General features: G+C 39.5%; 1 protein-coding gene across 1 annotated transcript in view; it reads right to left on the bottom strand.

Annotated features, from left to right (window-relative positions):
- Window positions 1-5,858: 5,858 nt before the first annotated feature.
- Window positions 5,859-10,467, bottom strand: part of VEPH1 (ventricular zone expressed PH domain containing 1) — a 755,777-nt gene continuing 751,168 nt past the window's right edge. Inside the window, exon 14 of the mRNA XM_075340702.1 lies at window positions 5,859-8,904. Within this exon, the coding sequence (XP_075196817.1) occupies window positions 8,668-8,904 (237 nt within the window). The 3' untranslated portion in view covers window positions 5,859-8,667. The remainder of the gene's footprint in view (window positions 8,905-10,467) is intronic.

Raw genomic sequence — 10,467 nt, 5'->3', positions numbered from 1 at the left:
AGCTTTTAGCAAAAAGCTCGAGTTCGTCGAACGTCTCGAACACTCCCCAAAATCACTCGAACATGAAATTGGCGAACCTCGAACATCGCTCATCTCTAATCAGGGGCTCTCCAAACTAAAATTTCAGTTAATTTTGCATTCCAAAAGTCAATTGCTGCTCCTTACTTCTGAGCCCTGCCATTCAGCCAAACAGTAGATTTCCACTATAAGTGGGATATTGGCGTACTCAGATGAAATTGCACAACAAATTATATGGTGCATTTTCTCCTATTGTCTTGGTGAAAATACAAAACTTGGGGCTATAGTACCTTTTTTTGTGGGGAAAAAGTAACATTCTCATTTTTTCCTTCCACATTGCTTTAGCTCCATGTTGGGGTGGCACGATGGCTCAGTGGTTAGCACTGAAATCTTGCAGTGCTGGGGTCCTGGGTTCAAATCCCATCAAGGACACCATCTGCAAGGAGTTTGTATGTTCTTCCCTTGTTTGCATGGGTTTCACTCCCCCACTCCAAAGACATACAGATAGGGAACTCTAGATTGTGAGCCCCAATGGTGACAGTGTTCTTGATGTATGTAAAGTGCTGTGGAATAAAGATTTATTTATTTAAGCACCTGAAAAAATGATTTTGTCAATGTTGGAAAAATGAAAAGTTGCTGGTAAACCCTTTTAACTCACTAACAAAAAAAAAGTTTTAAAAATTGTGCTGATGTAAAGTAGGCGTGGTATATGTTATTTATTAACTATTGCAAGTGACATAACTCTCTGTTTTAAGGGCATATATTGAGAAATGTTCAAAATTTTGCCAAATTTCTCATATTTTTACAAATAAATGCAAATATATCATCCTGAATTTACCACTATCATGAAGCACAATATGTAACGAAAAAAGAATCTGAGAATTACTGGGATTCGTTGAAGCGAAGGTCAATATTGAAAAAAATTGCCTGGTCAGGAAGGTGAAACAGGCTAAGGGGTTTAAAGCAGAGTTTACGTAAAAGATGACGGAAGAAACCAATGAGTTTAAAATGTAACTAAACTTTGAAAAATGTTTTGATATTTCGTAGTCCCTTTAATCCACATTTGATTGCCCAGTATAGGCATGAGCCGCACAAAGTGATGTACAGACTTAAGAGAAAACATATGGGTCCATACAGCACTGTGTACATGATCATGAATAAGCTTAGCAACACGTCTGCCCTGTGAGCCAATCTATAGGGGTGCAGTAAGGGTTTTAGTACCCCGACCCCCACTGATTAACAATGCATCAGAGGGGCTAAAATATGTACATTTTTTCAACGTTATAATTACATTTTCTATCTTGGCTACACTCAATATCAAGCACATGGACTAGATTGCAGCAATAGTAGTTGCAAGTACTTGATATATACATGATTATATAAAAATAGTAGGAATGAAATGCCTGCAGGACATATTTTGTTGATGTGTAGGCCAATGTACTTTAACATAAGAATTTAAAGATTTTCATATAGTTATATGATTAGATGAGCAGTTTATAAATCTCAGAGAGCGCTTAATCCAATACTAGGAGTATTTTTATAAATTCCACAAAGTGGTTGTGTTTCTGATTTTGAAGCTCCTCATACTGCCCATGGAACTAATAAAAACCTAGCAATACATATCTCAGGTTTCTAAGCCAGGCACATAGATATTAGCAAACAACACGTTGTAAAAAAGAACAAAGTGTGGTGAAATAAAAAAGCAAATGAGAACAGATCAGGGAATATGAAATATTACTGTCCTGGAAATCAAAGAAAGAAGATGAGTAGTCTGTATTCAAAATACTTTTTTTTTTAATTCCCAATTCAGTGCTGCTATGAGAACATAACACAACATTTCACTAGAACAAAAACAACCTCCTATCAAAATCTTACCAAGAAAGTTATTGTAGTGTTTTTTGTTGTAAAAATGCTATTAAATTTCAACTATTTTTTTTCAATCTGATATACAGTATGCCCCATAGTGTGCTAGGCGATGTCCAAAGTATCCCAGCACATGGAAGAGCTTAACTGATTTTTTGTAGTCTCAATGATTTTGATCTTAGTAAATGGGATTCTTCTTGCTGGGATTTGAAATAAGAAACTATACTATTATTTTTATATAGTTATGTTTATTCCAGTTTGGGGTGTAATGTTATCATATCATTGCTCTATAAAATTGTCATCTGCTGCTTTAATGTAGTTTTCCTAAATTGTAATATTGTTGTTATGAAACTTTTACTTCGAATACAAAATGTGATACATTTCATGACATGCATTTGGTTAGGATGAGCAAAACAAAATGGTCAAATATGAAATAAAAAACAATATTTGAGAAAAAAGAAAGCTCTCACCAGATGGATACCTGGCCTTGGTATTTCCCTTGTCATATCTTTAAACTTGTCAAAGAGTTGGATATTGACTAAAAGGGTCACTTAATATGGTGGTTATGGTGGTCTCCTAAAAAGAACCCCTCCTTGGCTAGGTCCTTCCTGGAGGGATATCTGGCTAATTTCTGTGTCGAGACTCCTAAGGGCCCACTCACACTTGCGCTATTTTGACGCAAACGGAATCCGTCACTAATGTAGTGCAGTTAATTTATTTACAGTGGAAGCGCGACATCGTGTGGACACAAGCGGGTACAACAATGTATAAAGAAAAGAGCTACATATAACAGGGAGCACACCCACAATAGTATATATATATATAAAAGGCAGTCTTTATTGTAACAGCAAGAATAAAAACACTAAAAAATGTGACACACAAGATAACACGGCCTGAAACCCCTTGTGACCCCCGTCATGTACACAGCATGAGCAATAATATGCGATAATGAAGACGTCATACATATAACCTATAAATCATGCAAAATTGTATAAAGGCTGATGAAATATCTCACATAAATGCACAATGCCAACTGGCTTGTACACAATCAGAAAAACCTGCTTAGAAGATATATATAACCATATAGTAACAGTGCCCACTGGCCATGAAAAACAGTCATATCCCAAAGGAAAATATATATATAGACGGCAGACAGTACCAATATATGTCAGTGGAGCAGTATCACCTCCCAGACCACATGTAAGGCAAGCAGTTATCCCTCCACAGGCAACCACTATATAAAATGTGGCAGCCAGATAATGGCAAAGAACTATACCATGTGCAAGTAAGCGAGGCAAATAAGCAAGGCCAAAGGAGGCACACAGGAACAGAGAATACCGTGGGGGACCCACGCGTATCGCCGCACAGCGGCTTCCTCAGAGCAAGTGTGTACATCGTAGCCTACAACAAAGAGGGTATATAAGCCTATTAGATTAGAAGATCATGAGAATCACCTGTGTGGAGGCTGGCAGTAGAACCCATTCATGACCATATGGGAGCGCATATTACAGCGGCTGTAATGCATATAGATGCGCGCTGCCATCTTGGAAATTCCGCGCATGCGCGGAAAGTCAAAGATCAGTGCGCGTCATCAACAGGGAACTGCGCATGCGCAATATCACACGTACACGAAGAAGCAGCAATGAGAAGAGGGAATCCTGTATGTAATTTTAAAAGTCCACAGCACCCCCAATAATTGTGGTGAGACAAGGAGTATATAAATATATATCCGAGGGAAAAACCGACAACAGTGTATATGGTAAAGTGAAGTAAAGAAATTACAGAAAAATAGATAAAGAAAAATGAAAATGAATATAAAACTGAAAATAAAATAGAATTAAATTAATACAAAAAGAAATAAAAGTAACCAAAAAGGATATGAAAAATACGTGAGATGGAAAAAGAGCAATAGTGAAATGTGTACAAAACTGTAAATAGAAAATAATAATAATGAAAAAAAAAAAAAAAGGGGGGGGGGAAGGGGATATATCAGTGAATATGGAAAAACTGTACCAAATTACCACAAAAATGGAAAGCCAAAATAGCACAATTTACAAATCATCATCAGTATTCAACTCCCGGCCTTACATTTTGCAACCATGGAAAGGAAAGTAGGCAAAAAAAAAAAAAAAGGGGGGGGGGGGGGGAAAGGTTTTTTATATATAATATCCAATATACACTTAGAGTCAAGAAAGTTCCACAGATACTCCGTATAGAGTAAAAAGATCTTTTTGCGTAGTAGAAATCCGGATTTCATAATCCACAATCGGTGGTTTTGTGTGGGGTATAAAGCAAGGCCCAGAAATTTCACAGGGGAAACAATGAGTCCAAGGAATTCCCCAGATATTCCATATAGAATGAGATGAATAAATAGCCCACAGACGATAGTCTTGTGTGGAATATCAACCAAATGCCAGAAAGTCCACAAAGGGCAGATGGCCGTCCAAGATGTTCCCAGATTTTCCGTGTAGGGTAGGATAGACGTCTTGTAGAAAGAGAATCAAAATTTCGCAATCCGCCGTTGGTAGTCCTGCATAAGATGCACACCAAATGTCAGGGTATCTACAAAAGGAAGAAGGAAAATATAAGGAAAAAGGGGGAGGGGGGGTCAATCACCCCAAAAAAACAGTGAACAGAAGATCTTCATTCAGTCCATCCGGGGCTACCGAATTTAAATTATATATCCACTTTGCTTCATTTTGGAGTAGCCACTTATGGCATGAGCCACCTCTCCCATTACCCACAAACTTCTGTAGTCCCAAAATGCGAATATTTGTGCAGGACCCATGATGGTGTGCCAAAAAATGTGCCGCCACCGGAGTTATAGGATTACCTTTATCCTGATCAGTAGCCGCCAGGTTGATGGTGGAAAGGTGTTTTTGTGCTCTTTTCCTGAGCTCCTGGCAAGTCTGACCAACATAAATCATGTTACATGGGCATATTAAGGCGTAAATAACATTCTTCGTTTTACAATTAATGTAAGCCTTAAGAGGGTGCTTTGAAGAGTTCTGTGGATGACAAAAGATATTTGGCACAGGATGCATGTATCTGCAAATACTGCAGTTGCCACATGGAAAGGATCCCCTAAGAGATATACCCCGATTTAATTTGTGGCAAATCCCAGAAAAATGGCTGACAACCAGAGTGTCCTTCAAATTAGGAGCTCTTCTGGCTGTCAGCAAGGGATGAGGGCTAACCACCTGTGCTGTTTGAGTGTCCGCCACCAAGCGGGTACTGCATGACACACACACGTGCCATAGTAACGCGCTTCCACTGTAAATAAAATGAACTGTACTACATTAGTGACGGATTCCGTTTGCGTCAAAATAGCGCAACTGTGAAACTAGCCTTACAGAGGCTCCACTGACTTTTTTGATTTGCATATTTCCCAGGGGGCAATTCACCTAGGATTTCACTGTGTTGAGCGCCCTCGTTGGCTGCCGGCAGTGTTTTCTCTGGCTGGTCTCCCCGAGATCAGTGATTGTTTTGTCTTGTTGGTCTACTAGGCATTGCTCCCACCTGGCCAGAATCCTACTCCACACTGATGAGGGGCAATACCCCGAAACAGCTGTTTGTGGATGGATACCTGGCCTTGGTATTTCCCTTGTCATATCTTTAAACTTGTCAAAGAGTTCGATATTGACTAAAAGGGTCACTTAATATGGTGGTTATGGTGGTCTCCTAAAAAGAGCCACTCCTTGGCTAGGTCCTTCCCGGAGGGATATCTGGCTAATTTCTGTGTCGAGACTCCTAACAGAGGCTCCACGGACTTTTTTCATTTACTTTTTTTTTTTTCGGTTTGCAGAAAAATCAGATGTTACCTTTATTCAGGCATTGGGGGAGGGTGTTGGGATGGCGTGCACAGAGACTACAGCCATTTCGCACCGATTGCTGATGCTTCTACGGGTCTAGAAGTATTGGCAATCGGTGCGAAATGGCCGTAGTCTCTGTGCACACCATTCCAACACCCTCCCCCAAAGCCTGAATAAAGGTAACATCAGATTTTTCTGCAAACTGGTGAGTGCTTTCTTTTTTCTCAAATATTGGATTTTCATGACACTAGAGCTTTGAAGTGCACTCCGCTCAGCAGATCCAAGCTCAAGCTTCACGCTAAATGTTCACACGGGTGATACATAATAGTGGTTTAACAATTTACCCGTTGAGTGGCAGTTTGAATTGGATTTTTCATCTTATAACAACAAAAAATAGTGCCCAGTATTCCTTCTCTATTTCTGGGATGAAATAAAAAACTATTTAACAATACAACAGCTGGGCAGGTCATACGAAGAACAATAGAAAGTGCTCCTGAAACGGAATAAAAGGGTCATGCCTGGTTTGATATTTTGTGCATGTAGATGTTCATGTACAAATATAGTTTTACATAATAATGAGCAAAATTCTAAAATAAAATTTACAAAGCTTAGTTCAAAATAAATATAAACATATTCTTCCAGGATACCGTATAAAATCAGAAAATATTTTAGATACCCTCTAGAAAGAGCGAGTGCTAATTGCACCTATCAATGACCTCCATTCTAGGCTATAACCAGTGCACCTGACTCAAGCTGAAATCAAGATGGCAAGTAACGGTTCATTCACATGTCTGTGTACATCCAATCCACATGCAAATAAATCAAACCATAGATGCGCATAAATTAACTTATGTCTAATAATAAGGAATGACACAGGGAAAAGAATTGAACACGCTTACTGAAATTGAATACTTTGTACAAAAGCCTTGGCTGATGATGACAGCTTCAAGATGTCTCCTGTATGATGAAACTAGTTTCAAGCATTGGCCAGGTGTGTTTCTGGTCCATTCTTTCACACAAACAGTCTTCAAATCTTGAAGGGTCTGTGGGCTCCTTCTATGAATGCTGAGCCTCAGTTCCTTCCATACATTTTTCTATTGGATTCATGTTGGGTGATTGGCTGGGTCACTCTAGCAGTTTTATTTAAACCAGCTGAAAGTTGCTTTGGCTGTGTTTGTGATCATTGTCTTGTTGAAATTTCCTCCCCCATTTCATCTTCATTATTCTTGTAGATGGCAGCAGATTTTTATCAAGAATGTCTCGGTATAATTGTCCTTTAATCTATCCTTAAATTATATGAGTTTTCTTGTGCTGTATGCTGAAAAACAGCCCCACATCATGATGTTCCCATCTTCACACTTCACTGTTGGTATGGTGTCTTTGGGTGACATGCAGTGCCTTTTGGCCTACAAACATGATGTGTATTATGACATGTAAAGAGTTCAATTTTGGCCTCATCTGACCAGACTATATCCTCCCAGTATTTGACAGGTTTGTCTAAATGTTGGTGAGCAAACTTTAAACGTGCCTGAACATGCTTTTTGTTCAGCAATAGAGCCTTACGGGGTGAGCATGCATATAGTCCATGGAGGTTGAGTGCACTTCTTATTGTTTTTTTTTTTTGTTTTTTTTTTAACAATTGTACCTATTGATTTGAAGTCTTTCTTTAGATCTTCACAGGTGGTCCTTGACTCTTGGATAACTATTCTGATAATTATTTCACTGTTCTATCTGAAATCTGGCAAGGAACTCCTGGTTGTGGCCGCTATATTGTGAAATTATGTTCTTTCCACTTATAGCCCCTAATAGTGCTCACTGGAGCCTTCAGTAGTTTAGAAATTCTTCTGTAACCAATGCCATTGGTATGTTTTGCAACAATAAGATTTTGAAGGTCTTCAGACAGCTCACTGTTTTTTCCCATCATGAGATGTTTCTTCTGTCGCACTTTGGTAGTGAGATTTTATTTCTAAGCCATCAGATGAACCAGCGGATATTAGATTTTCCTAAGTCGCAGGATTTCTTTCTAATTACTGATATATTTAAGATAGTGTTATGACTTTCCATGGCTTTTTACACCTCTCTCTCTTCATGTGTTTAATAACTTTTTCACTGTGTCATTTCTCATTTTTACACATAACCTAATTTTTGGACATCTATGGTTTGATTTATTTGCCTGTGTAGATTGGATGGGTTGTACTTGTTACCAACATCTATTGAGAATTTTATTTCTATAGCACCTTTAGCAATAAATTTACTAAGATAATTGGTGATATGTTCAATACTTCTTCACCTGCTGTATATAAACACGCAGTATAGGAATCTTTTACACTAATTAGACTTCTCTCTTACCTCCCCCAGACACAAAAATGCTTGACTAGCTTGATTGTTCAAGTGTTCTTTATGGGGGGAGTGGAGAAAGCCACAGCCAGACTCATCTGCAAGTGGCTTGTCTATACACAGAACATAAGAATTGTTTTTAAAAATTCAGATTGCCTGATCCTTAATATTAATTGGGTATGTAGACACATTAGATGGTCAAACAATCTTTAAAAGTGACTTTTATCTATGTGTATAAGAGCTGCCAGTCTTGGTTGATATTCAAAGCGCTAATGACTGGCAGAAATAATATTAGCGGGAAACTCCATAGGTATATATCTAGCAAACAGCATTATTAATTTGGATTAACAGACTATAGTGGATTGAAAGACTATATGCCATCCTTAAATTAAATACAAATTTTGTGCAAATTTTATTTACAGTAATTGTACAACTTTGGTAAAGATTCTATCTTATCTACATTGCTAAAATAAATAAAAATAGGTTGATAATTAGCACTATGTAATTTGATGCAGAAGAGACTTAACATATGTCTCAATAAACCAATGTGTAATTATCTATAGTTTACAATACAATAGCATAAATCTGGTAGAAATATTTTGCCATGGAATAACGTGCTCCCTTGCTGAATATAAAATTACAAGTAAGTCGTAGCTTCTCTACTCTCCCGCTCTTTTGCTTGTGCGACAGCTACATTGATGCATTGCAACCATTCTTCTGCATTCTTCTCATCTTTTGCCTTGAAGACATATGTTTTATTATCGGTAAAGATCTCAAAAGCTCGAGGGAGACTTCGATCCCGGCGCTTCTTAGCTACAGCCTTAACACTCTGAACTTTGCTTAACTCAATAGGACAATCATCAGGATCATCTTTCTGAAAATTAGACAAAAATTTTATGTCAATATATTAGTCTCATAAAAATTTTCATACAGGCTTAAGTTCATGAGAAAGAGTCTGGAACCTTATGTACAAGTTGATCAGTCTACTTGGATGTCCATAATGGGTTTCTCTTCTTCTGCATATACACTCTTCTACATTGAAATTACAACACCAAGAAGTAAAAGTCATGGAATTATGGAAATCACATGATCAATAGTAATGTTAATTATAAGCAGATGTCAATTTATTCAGTATCGAATAAAAGTGGCACCCACTTACAAGCCTTGGCTGTTGTCAATGAACTTCTTAATAGCTGTCTGAGGAATGTTCTGCCACACAAAGTGCACTTGGGTGAATCCTCAAGATCTACTGTTGGCAGCAACAATTGCCAACCAATGAAGTGCCACATGTGCAGAATGATAGACAAGTCCAGAGATACTGCAGAACATGGTAGCACATCTATGCAATGCTGGCATTGTTATCTTGAAGAACAGCTCCCCGGAAATTGTGAAGAAATGACCTGTTAGTGAACATGGAATGAATACGTGAGAGATCCAGCTAGCATATATTATGCCAACCCACACCCTAAAGGTGGTGTCACACATAGCGACGACGACAACAACGTCGCTGCTAAGTGACCATTTTCTGTGATGTAGCAGCGATGTCCCGTCGCTGTCGCTGTGTGTGACATCCAGCAACGACCTAGCCCCTGCTGTGAGGTCACCGGTCGTTGCTGAATGTCCTGCTTCATTTTTTGCTCGTCACTCTCCCGCTGTGAAGCACACATCACTGTGTGTGACAGCGAGAGAGCGACAAACTGAAGCGAGCAGGGAGCAGGGAGCCGGCGTCTGGCAGCCTGCGGTAAGCTGTAACCATGGTAAACATCGGGTAACCAAGAAGCCCTTTCCTTGGTTACCCGATATTTACCTTAGTTACTAGCGTCCGCCGCTCTCACGCTGCCAGTGCTGGCTCCCTGCTCCCTGCATACGTAGCTGGAATACACATCGGGTAATTAACCCGATGTGTACTCTGGCTAGGAGTGCAGGAGCCAGCGCTAAGCGGTGTGCTTTCACGCTGCCAGTGCCGGCTCCCTGCTCCCTGCACACGTAGCTAGAGTACACATCATGTAATTAACCCGATGAGTACTCTGGCTAGGAGTGCAGGGAACAGGGAGCCGGCAGGGCAGTGTGAGAGGGCGGACGCTAGTAACTAAGGTAAATATCGGGTAACCAAGAGAAATGCTTTCCTTGGTTACCCGATATTTACCTTAGTTACGCTTCCACATGTCGCTGCTGGCTGGGGGCTGGTCACTGGTCGCTGGTGAGATCTGCCTGTTTGACAGCTCACCAGCGACCATGTAACGACGCAGCAGCAATCCTGATAAGGTCAGATCGCTGGTCGTGATCGCTGCTGCGTCGCTATGTGTAACACCACCTTAATTCCAGGAGTTAGACCGGTGTGACATTACCTTGTGCAAGCTGTTTATGGTCTTGCCCAAATGGTCTCATCAGATTCAAAGAATGGTGAATAGTGATCCATTCTGTACTGCAAGTGAAA

The sequence above is a fragment of the Anomaloglossus baeobatrachus genome, chromosome 3 (assembly GCF_048569485.1).
Source record: "Anomaloglossus baeobatrachus isolate aAnoBae1 chromosome 3, aAnoBae1.hap1, whole genome shotgun sequence".
Taxonomy (NCBI): Eukaryota; Metazoa; Chordata; class Amphibia; order Anura; family Aromobatidae; genus Anomaloglossus; species Anomaloglossus baeobatrachus.
Note: the sequence above shows the minus strand (reverse complement) of the source record. Positions and strands in the feature narration are given on the sequence as shown.